The sequence below is a fragment of the Podarcis bocagei genome (assembly GCF_964188305.1).
Source record: "Podarcis bocagei genome assembly, chromosome: 5".
NCBI classification, from domain to species: Eukaryota; Metazoa; Chordata; class Lepidosauria; order Squamata; family Lacertidae; genus Podarcis; species Podarcis bocagei.
Genome location: NC_138129.1, coordinates 9,463,137 through 9,482,722, shown reverse-complemented (window position 1 = coordinate 9,482,722; position 19,586 = coordinate 9,463,137). Strand labels below are relative to the sequence as shown.

The following is a 19,586-nucleotide window of genomic DNA, read 5'->3' as shown; positions in this document are numbered from 1 at the left end:
GCCCACTTTCCACATATGCACTCATACTCAACAAGTGGCAGCATAATGAAACAGAGGAAGACTGTTCCTTGCTCACATTAATTGACACCTACTCCTTGGAGGCACCACTTGTGATCCATCAAAGTGGGCTTTGATCCATCAATAAGGCCATGTCAGCAGCTATCAAGCCCTGAAGGCAACCTCTATGGCAAGGCTCCACCATGTTTCCCTCCCCGCAGTGTTTGACCAGCAGAGGGCAAACAAGCCAGAGCTTCCAAGTGCAAAGGGGGAAGAAATGAGATGACATCACACTTGCGAAGTAGGTATTATTTATTAAGGCTTGTATTCTCCTAGAGGAAAAAAGTTAAATCTGATGCTGTCCCATTACTCCTTACATCGGAAGCAACAGTCCAGAGACAAAGCTATATGTTCTAAATACAAGTCTAAATGATACAGCTTAAACTTTCATTTAAATCGGAGGTCCTCTTGAGTAAGTAGATTTCAGAAGATATTTGCTTTCTAATATAAGTAAAAGATCCTCTACAATAAACACGTGCAGGTTCGGTGTGCTAGAGCAACAGGCATGAGCATCAAGAATTCATGCTTAATTTTGAAACTCCAGTTGGTGGCCATTTCTTCAATAGCTTCCTCATTCCACAAAAACATGACAGCAAATTCCGTTTCTTAAAACAGTTGTTTTTACTCATCCAACAGAAAAAAAAATAGACACATAGACACAGTTTTAAACATCTGAAGCATAATCCATCATATGAGTCTGTACTAAGATTCTATATTAAAGCTCACCATTATTGGTATAAAATTTTAAATGACATTTTAGAGAAGGTGGGTGAAGAACAAAAACAGGGGACAGATTAAAAATGATTTAATGGGTATTAGAAAGCTGAAAAAAGCCTTTAAAAGCCACATTGCCCCCAAGCCCCTGCGATGCTGAAAACATTTAAACCATTAAAAAACTACAACACAAGAAAAAAAAGATGGCAGAGAAAATTTCATCTTTTTGTTGCAGGATATGATATAGCAGGTGCACACAAAATTCATCAGATATGAATGAAAGGCTGTTTTTAGACTGCATGAGGAAGAACCCAAAGGAACATTTCTCATGCAAACTTCACCGAAAAGGACTGAAAATTATGCAAGTGCAAAATTGCATTTGTACAATTTTCATCTATGCATCCCATGCAAGATGTGATACTTGTGAATTGTTCCCTTTTCATTTTCTACAAGACAGAAAAGTGCTTTCAGGATTTTTTTTAAAAAAACCAATCAACAAAACAGATAAAAAGTGAACTATACAAAGAGATCTGAACTTGCTGCATTGTCAATGCTTTTGACTTGGATGTTATTTCGCCAAATAAATGACAAAAAAGTATAACACACACAAGGGGTTTTTTGTATGCTTGCCATGAAGGAGCAAGACAATTTTGGAGACTGTTGAAACAAGAGGATCTGCACTACATAAATATAAAATTATAGTGAATTTTCAGATTAGAAACATAATTTGTGTTGAAGGTAAAAAGTCTTTGGGAAATACTAATATTTATCAGAAACTTCAATTATAGATGAACTTCTTTAACCATTAAAAAAACCCCAGCAAAACACCTTTATTTGTGGATTCTACAGCATTTTACATAGAAAAGGTACAAATTAATGCATATTCACTAGGGCAAAAAAACAAAACAAAAACAAAACCAAAAAACCAAACACACACTATAATGTACTTAAAAGATGCAACAATTTCCCCTGCACAAAAAGATATTGGAGCTGAAAGTTTTACAGTCTCCTGATGCCAGAATACAGCATCAGAGCAAATTTTTAAAAAGATTCAATTTTTCATAATCAAATTTAATATCAGTTCTAGTATATATATATATATATTTATATATATATTTATAGCAAACCATATATATGTTTATTCTTATTGTTTATTTCGATTCTGACGTTCCTGTAAAGAAAAAAACATTGTATTAGATCACTTATTTGTACCTGTACCTTAGATACACTGCCATGACCACAGATTTATAGTATTGGGACATATAATTCTCTCCGTATTTCAGGAGTTTTGTTCCGTGTGCACAATGAACAAGGATACAACAAAATTCCCTCATTAAGGGGACACAACTTGGGTTCTACTGTTATGCCACGGACATTTTTTAAAACTTACTATGATCAATGGTCGGCATCCATCTCTCTGGAGACAATTGGTAAGAACTCAATGTGTTCTTATAAATAAACCTCTGGGTATGAACTCAAGCATTTAGTGTGGCAGCACCTGAACTTTGGAACTCCCTGCCTATTGAGATCAAGCAGGCCCCTCCACTGTACTATCTAAAAAACAGTAAGCAGTGAACTAAGTAAACAAATAAAGCCAAACGCGGGTGGTTGTGTGCCCATCAGCCTCAAAACAAAACTGGGCCACCCAAAAACAAGACAACAGCTTCTATATTCTCAGCTGACTCAGGAAAATGTTTGCTTGCAAATTAAAACAGAAAATACCTTGTAAAGAACTTCACAGTAGACAATGGCCAGCACTTTTTTCACTAGCTTGCTAGTGAGTGGTAGAAAAAGAAAAGTCCACCCCTCCTGGTAGCTACCGGTACCTTACCTTTTATGTTGGGCACAGCCCAGTAGTGACCAGTGGCACAGTTTCTCTGTCTTTCCAAAAGTGCACGCCACTTCTGGTCACCAAGACAGAGAGGGGTGAAGGAGTAGGGAGCGCAGTGTGAGCAAAATGGTGGACCCAATCTTGCGCCCTTGCTGCTGTGCCAGCACACTTCCCCACTGCCTCTTCAACTCCCTGTTTTGGTAACTGGCAGTAATGCACATCTTTGGGAAGCCAGGCAAGGAATGCAGCCCTTCCCATGCTGCTACTGGCACAGAGCCAGCTCCCTAATTTGTAGACATGAAACCCCATGCACTTTCCAAGAAGCCTGCAGCTTGGAGCTACTGAGCTTAACCACAAGTCCCAGTTTAGATGATACATAGAAAACAGACATTGGCTTCGCATGGTCTTGCCAAGCCAAGGGGTGGTTTAGCATGTCATGTGAATGCAGCCAACGTCGTGAAATCAGACACCCTCTTTTATGATTTTGCAACTGCTTTTTTAAGCTGGTCTGGGACTATATGCTTTGGCTGCTCTGTTCATTTTACTGTTGTTTTTATCACTTTTAAATCTTTGTCAGCCACTCTTGAGAGTCATTTGGCTGAAAAGCAGGAGAAGAACTATTGCAAAGTCTCACAAACATGCAGAAGGGGACTTGGGACTTGTGTTTCTTTGACCACAGTCCACCCCACATCATGACACTGGGACCATGCAAGTCCCTAGGCTTTCTGAAAGAGGCTCACTGGATCCCAGCCTGCTACTGTTCTTTAGAAGGGAACTACGGCAAGCCTTACTGATCACCTAAACAGGCCTGCTCTCTGAGTTTGAAGGCACACTTTTATGTCATGAAGAAACAACTCCAAAACTATGGCCCGAAGTAGTATTTTAAACTTGACAGCAGCTTGTTGTTTCGGGAACAGGAGTTGCTGCTCAGAAAAAAACAACAAAGGCTGCTATAAACAGTGACCTTGCTCACACCAATTACTTTCTGGAAAGTGGCCTGAGAATTTTGCTTTTGCATTATCAGTCACTAGAATGTTTTAATACAAGCATTAAACTAAGTCTACAATGCTGGAATTTGTTCTGTATATTATTCTGATATACTTAAGTGGTGTAAAAAATTCCACTACTGTATTTTCTAAAGCACTACTCATAAAACCAGATCCCACACTTCCTTAGGGAACCAGTACTTTATTCCCTACTCCCCAGGGAATTGTAAAATGGAGGCATTTCAGGTAAGTCAAGGGAAACTCATTCAGCCTTACTTTTTCCCTAGGAAGCATTACATATACAGCACATTCCCAGGTTTATCAGCAATTTACGGACGAGAAGCTCTCTTTAAAAAAATGGATAAACCTGGAACCTGAAGCAACCAGCAGCTGAGACAGCCTCCTCATCAGGTAGGAGCAAGGGCAAGTGGAGCAGCTGAAAGGAGCGCATCTGACCTGAGAGGCCAACTTGCTGCCTATACTTGGTAGAGATGTACAAGGAGCATTCTCCAGACTGAAGCTGAGGCCACTATCCCCAATGCCTGAATCACGTGCCCTTTTGCCCAGGCTGATGCAAGTTCTAGATCCTTGGCCTAGTTGTCCCTCCAGTTCTCCTACATTCTTGGCTCCTTTAAATCCATGTTTATTACTGCTATTATGCTTATCTTCTTTCTATTAGTAGTAGTAGTATACTGCCTTTTATCCGTAGATCTCAGGACTGTTCACATAAAAAAAGTACAATATATTCCCAATGAACTGCATTTTGCAATTTTTGAGGGCAATTATTTGAACAGATTTTAATTTTCTGCCTTGTATTATTGTTGTACTGTGCATGTAAAGTAGAAGGAGGGGTTATACCAGTAAAGAACCATTTACTTCAAAGTTAAAGCTCATTTACTGTTCAACCCCGCATTCCTGGGCCTTCCCTCGTGGCGTTCAGTTGAAAAAAAATCCCTCTGTAAATTTTGCAAGTTACTTAACGGCTGACTTCTCAGTCTTACATATGAACTGTAATGTTTTATTAGAAGAGTACAAATTCAATTGTAATGGGTATCAAAATATTTGGTGCAGCTGATGAGTACCAACAATGACACCAATTTTACTGAATACAGGTCAAGATCCAGCTGTGTTTGTTCCACTCACACAGTGAGGCTTTTAAGCTTCCTCAAATTGGACCTCCAATATTGTGGGATGCAGGGAAACTTCCCCAGAAGGACATCTCATAAGACACAAGAGATTGTCTTCAGAATGCATTCCTGCCCCTACCCGCAAGCAGACATGGCAAGTGGTAGTGGATGGGCTTGGATTCCACCCATACTACTTCTAGGATGAAAACCAAATCTGACATCTTAGACCAGTGGTGGCCAAATCTGGCCCTCCAGCTGTTTTTGGGACTACAATTCCCATAATCCCTGACCACTGGTCCTGTTAGCTAGGGATGATGGGATTTGTAGTCCCAAAACAGCTGGTGGGCCAAGTTTGGCCACCACTGTCTTAGACCAACTAGCAGAGATTATGTATGGATGTTGTGGATCTCTGGAAAAACCACAAGATGTGAAGCATAGGCATTTGCTTTTTAAAAGAAATCAGAAGCCCCTTTCAAGCCCTTAGGTCTCTCTCCCCCTGCCCTCCCATATTTCCACAAGTTCAGTAAGACATTCTAGAGCCAGTTTACCTTCCGTACCACCTCTTCCTCCTCCTGGCGCTTTTCGTAATGGGAAAAGTCATCGAAGATGGAAGTTGTGTGCTTGTACGTAGCAATAATTTTAAGCACTTGTTTTGCTTTTTCTAAGGGCACCTCCTGAGTGTCACGGGAGTTTGTAACTGGTTTGTTGTCATTGTTCTCCAGCCTGATGTGTCGGAGCTGGTTGTTGGGCACATCTTTCACAAAGAGCCACTTGACATCAAACTTCCCCTTCCATTTGTCCTGAGACCAGACACCAGCACTGGTGCCGTAATCTACTGGCGACCTCATTTCTGCCACTCCACAGAAATGTCCACTGCCGTTGACACTGAATAATAAGTAGACTGGACCCTTACTATTCATAGAGCGGAAAGCGCTGTCCAAACGTTTGTTGCCATGTTCTGTGCTACACCAAATGGAATATTTAATGGAACGATGAATATCGTCCTCAGAATAGCTCTTTATTATGAACACGCGTCCATTTTTAAGGTTCCATTCGAAATCCTTAGGGTTATAACTGTGAGCAGCTTTCAGTTTTTCAAGGACAGGGTGGGATTCGCTGCCTGGGATGGAGTTTGCTGGGGTATTGCCAGGCGAGTTGTTCTCATTACCAGTTCCTCCACTTTGGCCAAAAGCTGCATTTCTGTTACGAGGCGCCACCCACCGGTTTTGAGATGGCGGCGGCTGAGGGTTCTGGTATGGCAGCTGGGCCAGTGGAGGTGGCTGGGCAGGAATAGGCTGAATGATTTGTGGCTGTGGGACTGATTGAGGGGAAGGGATCTGCTGAGGAGTTGGAACTTTGGCCACAGGTCCCTTATTGTCCCAGGTACCAATGTCCATGTTATGTTTAATAGGTGGCGGAGGTAAAGCCCCTCCTATCACAGGCCCACTTTTTGCTTTCATCTTGGGCTGAGGCTTTGCGGGTTTGCTAGCAATTGCGGCCCAAGAGGTTGGCTTAGATACCGGCAAGTTTATACTTGATCCCCCATTGCCAGACAAAGCGCCTGTCATCCCAGCACTGTTGACCACAGAACCTACTGTTTTCACGGCAGAAGCTGTGACGTCCCCACCAATCTTCAGTCCAACCATTCCCTGCTCGATGCTGTTCATTCCAGGAGCTTTGTTTAGAGTATCATTATGAAATCCTGTCTGCCCGTCCACCATAGTACCACCGAGGGAACTGGGCGGGTAGCTGTAGCTGCTTCCGTAAGCTGAGTTCTGAGTCTGCTGCCCTTGGGATCCACTTGTTCCCCATGCTGAGAAAGGTGGGTTTTCAGGGAAAAAATTGAATCTGTGCGGGTAAATGTTGTTCCCCAGTCCACCAGGCTGTCCAAAAACAGCATCATGCATGAAATGATGATCACCATTACTGAGCTGTCCATAGGGAGTGAGGTATGGAATGGGAGGGTCTCCTCCAGTTGACCATGGTGCTTCACTGAGAGAGTAGGGATAGCTAATAGAATGCGGGTAATAACTGGACAGGTAGGGATCTGTCATTGATGGATAACTGTTATTCTGTTAAAGACAAGAAAAGTAATTTCAGATTCAGATATTCACAGTGTTATTCAAACCAGAAGAGATGCTTCAGAAAAGTACAAATCTTATGTGCTGCTGTAACTGAAAGAGCTATCAAATGCCCTCGATGTTTAGAAGTGTCCCCTTTCTTAACAACTGTTTCAGCCTCTCAGATGAAAACAGGTTTAGTATTAGTTCACAAGCTTTACAACAAACAGTTTCATGGGTGAATCTTGGAGACATGGAGAGGTTTTTGTTTTCCCGGGCAGCCCCACTATCATTTTATTATACGCAGAAAACTGTTTTTCATCTGCTTTCGTAATTCTGTTACTGTATTTTACTTGCTTGTAAATCACTTTGAGACTTTAGAAATGCAAAACTTTTTGAAAAACAAAATTAATAAACCTAAACCATAAGCCTTGTCTTCTCTGCCTTCAGGGGGCATGTTAAGCCAACTAGTGAGTTGTGACTAAAGTAGTTTCACAAGATGCCAATATTACAATATTAGAAATGGGTTACTTATGACTGACAACTTTTATGAACACTCTCAAACACAGTATTTCAGCACATGAAGTTAGTTGGTAAAATCTAAGTGTATGAAAAATGTGATACTGTGCAAGCAAATCACAAACATTCCTAGAGAGAAAATATAATATAAATGCAAGTTCTAATAACATTTCCACCCCCAATTATTGCAAATGCACAACTCTCATATTTGACTCTCCTCTTTCTCTCTCAGTTTTAACTACCTGCTAGAACATGTCACTTCTGCCTCCCTGAAAAGTCCTGGCACTTTGCAATCTTCTCCGTTGCTCTTCGGCCCATGGCTCTGGTTATTCTGCACACTCATTAATCTAACTAGCATTTCTCACTCACATTAATTCAGTTTGTCTATTCAGAATTGTTCTCATCATTCTTCATCTTGCCAGCTATTTCAACCACATTTTACAACTCACTGGTTCTACTTCACATCTCTCAGTCTGCTTGTCCTTTTACTCTACTGGCCGGCTACAGTGAATGTCATCATTGGATCTAGCAAGGGAGTTCTTCAGTTCATTTTAATTTATTTATTATGTTTATATCTACCCTTCCACCCAAAGGAGCCCAGGAAGACAAATTTGTTCTCAAGGCAGGGATGGGGAACCTGTGTCTCTTTGGATATTGTTGACATAAGTCCCAACCACCATGGCCAACAGCCAGGGATTATAGAGTTTTAGTCCAAGAACAGCTGGTGGGCCATAACTCGCCATTCCAGTCCTAAGGTATCATGCCCAGTTTCCTGTTATGTTCCCCTCTCTCACAACCCTGACTTCTTTCAACCTCAGTAATAGACTCTCCCACTCTAAGTTGTCTTCGCTCCTGAACCTTGAAAACCTTTCTCCATGTCATTTCTACAAGAACAACCTTTTATCACTCTTTTTTATTTAGCCTTTACATAGCTCCTTTTCTCCTAGGCCAGTCATAACAGCCCAGCTGGACCATATCAAAGGCCCACCCAGTTTAGCATCGTATTCTCACAGCGGCCACTCAAGATGACCATTGGAAGATCCCCAGCAGGGCATGAGTGCAACTGTACTACCATCACTTGCTCTTCTTGGCAACTGAGGTTAAAAGGCATACTGCATACAAGTACAAATAGTACTCCCCTCTTGACTAGTAGTCTCTATGAATTTGTTTAAACATCTTTTAAAGCAAAGCTGGTGACCATTACTCTTGGAGCACCAAACTACACAGCTTAGTGATATGGGCATATTGAAATCGAGAATTTACATAGGGTAATTTGCATCATAATATTTTCGGATTCCCTACTTGTAAACTGAACACTTTGAAACTTGCCAAGCTCTTCTCATATTCTCATAAACAAGGCTTCCTCCAGGCCATTTATTAACAAGCTTGTGCCAATATTAGTCCCAAATAACCCCACTTCTTACATCCCTCCAGTGTGATAAGGGCGAATTCATCCCTACTCCCCGTTTTCTGTTACTTAACCAGCTCTCTTATGCCATGACTTTGGCTTTTTGAAAATCTTTAGCTTTTTGAAAATCTAAGTAAATAATGTCTACTAGATCACTATTATCTATGATGGTTGGCACCCTCAAAGAACTATAAAAATTAGATGGAATTTATCCTTGCAGGAGTTATGCTGGTTTCTCGTCAAGATTTATTATTCTAGACGCTTGGTAACTATACCTTTAATAATGTTTTCCACCAGTTATCCTAGAACAGTTGTTAACCTGCCTGGCCTGTAATTTATCTGATGCCCCTGAATTCCCTTTTAAAAAATTGGTTTCAGAGTTTCCTGTCCTCAAGTATGAAGGCTGATCTTAATGACAACTTACTTGTCAGAAGGTTAGCAATTTAACACCCAAGTTATTTAATAGCTCTCAGCTAGTCCTTCTAGTGCCAGTGATTTGTCGGTTCGCCAATAAGGCCTAGAGCTTACTTTGTCACCACTGCTGGCCTCAGTTCCTTGGATTCACAAGTTAGTTCAGGCACCAGGATCTGCCTTACCTCTTCGACAACAAAGACAGGTGCAAATAATTCACTCAGGGGTGTATCCAACTAAGTTCTACTCAGAGTAGGACCTTAGCTGGATATAATCATCAGCTTTGCTGCAACTTCCTTTAGCACATCTTTGGACTCCCTTGTCATCTAAAGGTCCAGCCAACAGCCTAGTCAGTTTTCTTCTTCTTCTAATGTATTAAAATAAACATTATTCCGGAGTTAACAATATTATAAAGTTATCTTCCCTTTCCTCCCATTCACCCTGCAGTAGATTAACCTATTTTCACGTACCAACCAAATACACCGCTCCTACAGTCCCATGACTGATACTTCAGAAATAATAAAGATACCGTAAGTTCTCAATTTACGCATGGGTTTTTACGTTCTGGAGATTGCACTTGAAGCCAAAATTATGCTTTGGCACATTGGGTGTAATGGCAGGTGTGATTGCCAAAGTCTTCTTTCCCAGACACCAGTCTGCTTTCTGTTCCCTTTTTAAACATTTTTTTGCCAAGTGTGTAAAGCTGAATGTGCACAAGTTAAAATTCACATAAGTTGCGGGCATAATGCGGGCTTACTGTACTTTACAATTGTAAAATATAGGACCAAAAAGCCAAAACTTAATCAATTTAACTCTCTACACACAGTTGACAAAACAAATACATTTTCAACAGGCAAAAAAGTATCAGGATTGTAGGCACCTGTCTGATTTCAACAGGAGCAGTGTTCCAAATTACTAAAAGAGATGCATTTTATTCAGTGCCATTGGATACAACAAATGCAAAAGGTAAGCATTAATAATTCATAGGAAGAAACAGTGATTCCTACCTAACAGGTGATGCTTTTGCACTTTGACACCCTAACTTTGCACTACATCTAACCGTGGAGACTTTGGCTATCTTACAAGACCACACACCATTCAAGTTAAAAGGATCCGTAATTCCAAGTGACCTAGCATACCTTCAACCTCAGGTATTTTTGATATCCCAACCTTTTTAGCACAACTTTGTGACCTGACGCTATCTCGTAACTTCAAGTCTAATGTTTCCATGTGCAGCCGTAGCGGAATAAAGCCGTTTTACTCATCTTTGGTAAATTTCCCCACGACAAGTCGTACCTTGGTTTTCGAACGCCTTGGTACTCGGATGCTTTGGCTCCCGAATGCCACAAACCCAGAAGTGACATTCTGGTTTGCGAGCTATTTTTGGAAGCCGAACATTCGACATGACTTCTGATTGGCGGCAGGAGCTTCCTGCAGCCAGTCAGAAGCTGCACTTTGGTTTCCGAACATTTTAGAAGTCAAACGGACTTCCGGAACGGATTCCATTTGACTTCCAAGGTAAGACTGTATTTTGCTTGCCCTCTGTCACATGATCCCTTAATAAGTGTTTGACTATTAAGTTGCATTTCAACCAATTTCATCTTAACTTTCTGGGTTGCTGTTGTTTATACACACTTGCGGGTTTCTTGAAATTAAAATCCTAATTGGTCAATTTCACCTTTTTCACCTGTTATGGGTTTCTGATGTTGCATTACAAATGTGCAGCTTGACAGTTAAGAGTGTATGAAAGATTGTAGCACGGCAAACCAACTTTATTGAAGATATTTATTTACAAGCTTTTCACAAAGAAGTTTTAAAAGTAACAATTATACCTATTTAACAAAACAGCATGGCCTATCCACCCCAGCAACAAGCTTCACCTATGTGAATGCCACACAGCATATAGACAGGGCTTTAGACCCGGTTTAGACCACATAGGTGGTGCTGTGGTCTAAACCGCAAAGCCTAGGGCTTGCCGATCAGAAGGTCAGTGGTTCGAATCCCCGCGACGGGGTGAGTTCCTCTTGCTCGGTCCCAGCTCCTGCCAACCTAGCAGTTCGAAAGCACATCAAAGTGCAAATAGATAAATAGGTACCGCTTTGGCGGGAAGGTAAACGGCATTTCCGTGCGCTGCTCTGGTTCGCCAGAAGCGGCTTTGTCATGGTGGCCACAAGACCCAGAAGCTGTACGCTGGCTCCCTCGGCCAGTAAAGTGAGATGAGCACCGCAACCCCAAAGTTGTCCGCGACTGGACCTAACAGTCAGGGGTCCCTATACCTTCTGCTGAAAAAGTGGCCAGGGTCTTTGCTGAAAATTCCAGTACAATTACATGGAAGGACTGTAGCACAGTAAAGGACCATGCAAATAGCTACCAGCTCATACTGGACTTCTTCCAAACTACTCTTACCCAAAAAAATGATGGATCAGTTCAGATTATTCAATCAAATTACTCAAGCACTGTCAATGTTGATACACATGGCTACACTGGAAGCTATTTTCTGAGTTGATTCCACTGTTAAAATATTCCACTGATAAAAATATTCTGCCTTTGGGTGGTCTGTTAAAATTTGAGCATGTCATTTGTTCAAGGTAATACCTATACATGTTTAAACTCAGACTTTAAAACTCTTTAATACAAATATGATATTTTTATTAAAAATGAATTTCTACAGGCCATAAAGAATATGCACCATATAAGTTCCAGTACTTCTTTTCAGCAATTAGTTACCATGAGTTACCATCCTTAAAAAGCAGAGCAGTAAGGTAACCTAGTTCATTACCCTGTAATAAAGCATGATTCTCCGTATCTAACTATTTCTGGGAGAAATCTATATCGCGTAAGTTATAGCATTGTAGTTAACAGAAAGGAGCAAACCATGATATGCCCAAACTACTTAAAAGATAAGGAATAAATTCAGCTGACAAGCGAAGTGTGTCAAGCATCACTCTACTGGGGAAGATAAAATTTTCCAAAGTCACTACCACGACTGAGAAGGAAAAAAGTGTTTAGAATCCTATACAAACTAGTTATTTAATTAAGATGATGGGCAACTGCTCAGCAGCAGTGACATACAAGTAACTTATTATTATTATTTGGCCTTTCTTAGTTGCTTTATACAGAAAGAAGCACCTCAAGACAACTTTACAACAAAATAAAACTCTCATCATGAAAAAGAAACCCCCAAACAACTTGCCTATTTCAAGTGTTGGGCTAGCATGATGTGTTGAACATAGGCAGCTGGGCTGAAGTGTGTACCAACTAAGTTAAATATCAGTTCAACTATTTTCACAGGGTGGCCTTTGGGGAGCCAGTACCTCTCATACAGATTTAACTCACAGGGCTATCATGACGGTTAAATACTTTTATACTTCCATTATAATCATTCATCGATGCAACTGAGGATCAAGCTACACGTGATGGAAAATGGTTGAACCCTTTACCTCCGAGGGAAAACTCTGCATCAAATAGCAGCTTTGGGGATAACTTAAGCTGAAGGATCAACGAAGGGGTAAAAGGGTCAGAACACCTTTCCAACAGCCCCCAAATTCATTTATGGTGCTGCTGCTGCTGATTAGGGGTGTGGGTGGCGCTGTAGTCTAAACCACTGAGCCTCTTGGGCTTGCCAATCGTACGTTTGGCAGTTTGAATGCGTTCAACAGTGTGAGCTCTGTCCCACCTCCTGCCAATCTAGCAGTTTGAAAGCATACCAGTGTGAGTAGATAAATAGGTACCACTGCAGTGGGAAGGTAAACGGCATTTGCATGCACTCTGGCTTCTGTCACAGTGTTCTGTGTGCCAGAAGCAGTTTAGTCATGCTGGCCACATGACCCGGAAAAAGCTGTCTGCAGACAAACACCAGCTCCCTCGGCCTGAAAAAGTTTGGCTCTCTCTACCATATATTACAATGATTTCCTTAAAAAAAAATACACAACTTTCTGATTATCTTCACTCTCGCCCTTTTTTGAAAAAAAGAAACAAATAATATTTTCAGCAGTGCTAACTAACCTGATTTGACTGTCCAGAAAGGTAAGGCTCAAAATCGTTGTCGTGAACTGTATCTTTCTGATGAAGAGAACCATTTTGCACTGAAACAAAAGAGCTGAAGTTATAGCCGTGTACATTCTTGAAGTTTCAGTAAGAACCATTTCCTAAAGCACAGTGACAGCATATGTAAACAAAGCAGTTTTTATCCTATGGCACTGTAAATTCAGAGAAGGCAGAGGGGTCAGATTTCAACAAGATGGGAAAAAAAATCTTTCACAGGAACGCTAAATGCCATTGTTGCCTATAAGACTAGTTTGAATGACATTTACTGAGCAGCTTGCAAGCAGGTTTTTCAACAACCTGCAACACAGCTTTGGCAAGAACAGGAGTAACATTCATACAATGTACTAACATACTCTTCGCCTGAGAAGGAAGACTAGGGAAGCTTAGCAAGCAAGAGCAGAAATCCGAGAGGCCTCCAAGTCAGCATGGCATGCCAGGAAGAGGTCAATAAAATGCTAGCTGAATGGTCTTTAAAGTTCAAGTCTTGGTATCTTTTATGTAGAATGGAGACTCTATACTTTCTCATAACAATATGGATTATTATCGGTATTGCTCTTTATTAATGTATAATAACTAGCAAAAATATCTGTTTTTTTAAGCCAACTTTTCAGACCGCAGTCTAAGGAACCCTGGGAATCTTGCTTATCACAGGTTCCTCACTGAGAAGACCTTCAATACAGACAAGTATCCCTGAAAGACAGATTGACAGTTATTATAATTTCCATTCTAATGTGCAGCTTCAGGGGAGTGCTAGGCATGGTCTTAGGTGGACACAGTTGACACAGGGATACACTGAAGCCCAACAAGCCTGGCCAGTACTTCATGTCTGCTGCAGGAAGCCTACAGCAATCCTCCATATCCAGAACTGTTCACAGTGTGCAGGTATTTGATGGCAGACCAGATGATATGAAACGAACTCCATGAAGATAGGTTTCAAAGTCACTAACTAGTTAACACGTGTATTTAAGTTACCAGAAGAGTTTTATAAGTAAAACATAACAAATGTTCAAATACCACCTTAGATAGATATCAAAAGGATAACTTTTAGGGGGGAAACCCTCTCCTCTTTTATGTGCACAAAATCAGAAGTCTTCCTTAAGCGATGCAAAAATAAATGAATTAAGCCTTTATGAAACTACAAACCCCCATACTGGAAACAAATATGATAGCTTAGGGCAATTACAAGTTTTAAACAGCTTAGCGTAACAAAATAAGAGAAAGCATTTATACTTAATTGTTGGGGAGGGATTAACCACAGTGCGAACAATTAAAACGCTATAGAAGGGCACTTTGAGAACACTAGACAGAAGATGCCAAAGCCAAGGACTACTGAAATATATGGGCTCTAGCATGCCTAACTCGTTCTGGGTTGTACTCAGGAATCCAGCAAACAACAGGAAACTGACGGCATGGCATGGCATAGAATGGCGAAGTTTTCCACCTTGTCTACCATGCTTACTTTTTAAAGCTGTTTTTAAACCCCTCTTAATTTTGTTGAAAATATATAGGCTTAAATAACTTCCCACCAGATTTAAAATTCCAAATACTAAACTAGTATGAAGAAAAGATCTGGAAGATGATGCTAAACGATTCCATAATTGCTTATGGAAACAAGAACGACTCATCTGAACATGCAAATTGTACTTTTGATTTTGATGCATTGTGGTCCGCCTTTAAATTTCAGAATTGGGTGGACTATAAATCTAAATAAAATATGTAACAGCATAATCCAAATGTGATGGTGACTATTTGCTCTCCTACATTCAGCTGTGTCAAATGTTGCTATTTTATACATAATCTCTGCATCTTGCAGTCAAGAGGAGTTTGAACTTTGGGATGAGTGCTCCAAAAATAGTTTCAGTGGAAAAAAGAGCAGTGATGTGTCAACTCCGATGACCTATAATCCCATAACTACCAATAATACTCTGGTGACAGAAGAGGAAGTGGCCTAACTGCAATACAAAATTAATACATTCTTGGAAAATTTACCTATTTTATGTTTTCTTTTATACAAATGAAAACAATGCTGGTGCAAAAATAAATAGGTATGCATCGTTTTTAAACAAAAACTGAGACAGATGTCTGCACAGAAACAATAGTGTGAAAACATACACATAGTTTAACACATTGATCCTAATCAAACATCCTGAGTAAATGCCACTGAAATTCAATAAGACTTACTTCTACACAGGATCTTGTTGCAACAAGATCTGTTTCAACAGTGAAAGCCAAGTTTCATCCAGTATAGTCAGTCTAGATCTACTTTCTGAACCATCTATTTTAAATTAAAAATTTCCTTACCTTTATTATCTTGTCCTTTCGGTCTCTGTGATGTCATAAGCACATGTTCAGATAAAGAAGAGAGATAGAGCAGATAATATGTCACTTCCTGAGCCACAATAAAGCAAAAGATCATTCCAATTATATATATATATATATATATATATATATATATATATATATATATATATATATATATATATCAACCACACCAGACCCAATCAACCACACCAGACCCAAACCCAGACCCTCTCCACAGATAAATTACAGACACCATCCAGTAGCCAAACCATAGTGGCACCTCCGGATGCTGCACCCCCCTGCAATCCCTACACAGATCTGGCTGGCACAGGGCACAAAACCACAGCTCGCCCCTATACACGAAGCCAAGCCAGAGCACAACTAAGTGCAGTACAGCTATCTTCTCAGAAAAACTTTTCACAAGCTCAAGAGGTCAAGACACGAAAGCTTTAGCAACTAATCCACACCTAATGACCCTCCTAAGTGGTACTCAGAATATCACTCAAGTAATCACTCAAGATATCCCTCAAGTAATTAATGAACAAAAGAAGAAAAGGCACATTAACCTGGGAACTTCCTCTCTGCCCAGAACGTTGGAGGCTATACACCACACCCCCTCAACAGTATTTATAGGAACTCAAACACTGAGACCCTGCTCTGTTCTAGTAACAAGAAGCCGAAAGCACCAGCCTGAAGATGACGAGTGAGACCTCGTCGAAACGTCGCCTAGACACCCCAACTCTTACACGGGAAGACACCCGAAGACACCAAAACCTGCATTCCTGTACCCGTGAAAATCTACGAAAGCAAATATATATATATATATATATATATATATATATATATATATATATATATATATATATATAGTAATCCATGATATATAAAGAATATATAATACTGTAACCTACACAGAGTGATATGGCAAAGCTATGTAAAGTCCTACAGTTCCCAACCACAGCCCCTTCTTTCTGATCTTAGGTTTCTGCATCGGTTACCAGTTTAGTCAGTCAGTATGTACAGTGAACCATCTCAAAGTATTTCTTGCTAGTTCCAGCTAGAAATGGTCAAGGGCACTGCATGAACAGTATTCAATGACTCCCAAGAAATTAGTACAAAATGAACACTCAGTAGTAGAGCACGATGACAGCCAAGTATTCAGCATGGTATTTTTTAAGAGAGGGAGAGGAGAGAAGAAGAAGAAGAAGAAGAAGAAGAAGAAGAAGAAGAAGAAGAAGAGGAGGAGTTTGGATTTGATATCCCGCTTTATCACTACCCTAAGGAGTCTCAAAGCGGCTAACATTCTCCTTTCCCTTCCTCCCCCACAACAAACACTCTGTGAGGTGAGTGGGGCTGAGAGACTTCAAAGAAGTGTGACTGGCCCAAGGTCACCCAGCAGCTGCATGTGGAGGAGCGGAGACGCAAACCTGGTTCCCCAGATTACGAGACTACCACTCTTAACCACTACACCACGCTGGCTCCTGTTGCATTCAGGTCCTACATTTAGGATTTCCAGAGGCATATGGTAGGCCAATGTGAGAACAGGATGCTGGACTATGTGGGACATTATCCTGATCCAGAAGGCTCTTTGATGTTTTTAGAAACCCCTCACCACCTCATGAGACAAGGCTGGGGACTGCAAGGCAGACACACACTGGAAAAGCACTCCGACTCAAGAGCAAAGGCAGAAACAAAGGGAAACAGATAAGGGAAACAGCACCTAGCTTTAGCACATGTATGAAATGCCAAGGGAGGAATTGCTAGGGAGAGATAACAAAGAAAAGAGCAGTTGACTTCTTTGGGACCTTCAGGAGTACGTAAAAACCTGCAGGGGGACAGAGTAGCTGCAACAGTTTACACAGGGGTCACTGGGGGCACATGTGTATACAAGGGCCTTCCCTGGTACCTACAGGGTCCCACTCTCCTGCTAAAATTAGACTTCAAAGAAACATCCTATTGCATGCAATAGAAAAGTTTGCTGTGTGTGTTTTGCACCCATGATAGTTTCTGTGATTTGCAGATATGCCATTGGGCCCAAAAAGGTTGATAAACAAAGATGTGGGAAATGTTGGCTGTTAAGAAAGACATATGGAGAGGAACACTAAAGTTTTGGGCATCCCAAGCACAAAGAGAAAGGCGGAAGGGAAGGTAGCCACATTTCCAAATTTAAGAAATAAGTAAAGCAAAAAAAAAAAAAAAAAAAAAACAAAGTTAAGTCTTGTGGAAACCAGAGAAACACACCCCCCTTCAGAAACAAATCAAGAAGTAGCACATCAAAGAATGACATATACACAGGGTAAGAAAGCATGAAATAGGTGCGAAATAAAATTGAACACCATAACAAAGGGCACTTACAGTGAGCATCAGAAAGGCTATCTAGGAACCTTATCAAATTTATTATGGCATGAGCTTTTGCAGGCAAAGCTGATGAAGTAAATTAGTTAGTCTTTCAAGATGCCACAAGTCTCTTTGCAGTTTTTACTGCAACAAACATAGTTACACCTCTGGAAAATACATAGCCTTGATACAGTTTTGTGGCTATGACTGTGAGGTTGCTGGTCCAAACATTGTATCAGTCATGGTATCACAAGGTAGCCTTAAGCAAGCCACTACTTCTCAGCCACAGACTGAGACATAAATATATACTATTTACCTACTTTACAGTACTATCGTTAAGAATTACTGAGATAATAGAAGACCATTTGAAAATCCTACAGAATTGTCATGTATGAATAAAGGGAGAAGCAGTTCCCCACAAAATCCAAGACAGCAAAGAGAAAAGTTCCTCCAGGAGAGGGATGTGGAGCATGTATCTCAAAGGAGGAGGAAAGATCCAGAAAGTGGAAGGGGAGCTGAAGATAATACAGGCCCTACACTGTAATAGGTAGCTTGCGGCCTTCCAGATGCTGTTGGGACTCCAATTCTCCTTATTCCTGACCTTGCTAGCTGGGGCAATGGAAACTGTAGTCCAGCAACATCTGGAAGACCACGTTTCCCATCACTACCCTACACTGTACAGCTTTAGTGGGGAAGAGATGTGAAGCGTTTGGTACATGAAGTGCATCCCAAGGCATGTGTGCATGTACATCTTTCAGAATAACACTTCCTGAATCTGATGACATGGACCATAGTCCATGCAAGCTTGCGCCATAATACATTTATTAGCCTTTAAGTCGCAAGACTTTATTGCAACATCAATTATCTTTCCTCAAAAAGGACCCATGCAATGACTGCAGATGTCCAGTTCACACATTGCACAAATGCAAACCCTGGTTTGGCACCAAGTACTCAACAAAATCACGGCCAATTGCAGCTCCCGTCAGAGGCACATATGTGTTTATCTCGCCCTCACATTAAGCGTGCACTTAGTGTACACAACCTTCGGGTGCACAACGCTTGTAACAGCCCCTGCGAGGGCCTAGTAGTGCGTGTGACACAGCCAAACTCTTACGGGACCGAACAAAGGCCCGGAGGAGGGGGAAAGGAAGAGGCGGAAGAAATAAAGGAAAAACCTCATCCCTACCGCCTTTCCAGAAAAAAAAAGACAGGGCTTGATTTGCATAAAACGGGAAAGGGAAACAAGGGCGAGTGTGGATAAGGCAGGCTGGGTGGGTTGCTTAGGCCCAGGAAGGAGAATTAAAGGGAGCTCGAGGTTTAAATTGCAAACAGAAGGAAATGCAGGGAGGGGGGAAAGGGGGCGAGCGCTGCCCGTTCTTCCCTCTCCCCACCGCCCACCCTTGATCCGCTTACCTGGGGGTCAACGCTGGTGGCAGACATCTCTCATGCGCGCCCTGAAGTGGTGGTGGCAGCGAGGGGGGGAGGGACCGGGGAGGGGAGGGAGGAGGAAGAAGGAGGGGGCGGGTGAAGAGGCCAGGCGCGGGTGAGGAGGGCAGGGGAGCAGGAGGGTAGGAGTGGGTGTCCAGAGACCCAGGCAGAGAGAAAGGGAGATGGCTGGAATGTGGGTGGGTGGGCGCGCTCCCCCTCCCGCTTCTCCCAGAGGTGGGGGGCAGGGAGGGAGAGTGGTGGGGGCGCGCTGCGCACGCGCGTGGCAGGGAAGACGAAGAGGGGTGTGTATGTGTGGTGAGGGGGGGAGTCTGAGGTCAAGGGAAGGAGGGGAGGGGGGAA

At 41.6% G+C, this 19,586-nt stretch overlaps 1 protein-coding gene across 2 annotated transcripts; it reads right to left on the bottom strand.

The window, feature by feature from the left end:
- Window positions 1-291: 291 nt before the first annotated feature.
- On the bottom strand, window positions 292-19,269 carry YTHDF1 (YTH N6-methyladenosine RNA binding protein F1). Of its 2 annotated transcripts, XM_081196277.1 has the most exons (5): window positions 19,212-19,269; window positions 15,462-15,486; window positions 13,119-13,198; window positions 5,264-6,787; window positions 292-1,942 (listed from the first exon to the last, which is right to left on the bottom strand). In XM_081196277.1, the coding sequence occupies exons 1-5, from the start codon at window positions 19,236-19,238 to the stop codon at window positions 1,916-1,918; spliced, it is 1,683 nt and encodes a 560-aa protein (XP_081052403.1). In that variant the 5' UTR covers window positions 19,239-19,269; the 3' UTR covers window positions 292-1,915. The 2 variants fall into 2 exon arrangements, with proteins under 2 accessions (XP_081052403.1, XP_081052402.1); XM_081196276.1 differs by lacking the exon at window positions 19,212-19,269 and having other exon boundaries at window positions 15,462-15,577.
- Between the last annotated feature and the right edge of the window lie 317 nt (window positions 19,270-19,586).

Excerpts from the sequence above, each read along its gene's own strand:
- YTHDF1 (XM_081196276.1), bottom strand. The coding sequence starts at position 15,576 with ATGATCTTTTGCTTTATTGTGGCTCAGGAAGTGACATATTATCTGCTC. Across the intron at positions 13,199-15,461 it reads GAAAGGACAAGATAATAAAG|TGCAAAATGGTTCTCTTCAT; the intron begins GTAAGGAAATTT and ends CTTTTGTTTCAG. Across the intron at positions 1,943-5,263 it reads AGGAAGAGGTGGTACGGAAG|GAACGTCAGAATCGAAATAA; the intron begins GTAAACTGGCTC and ends TTTTCTTTACAG.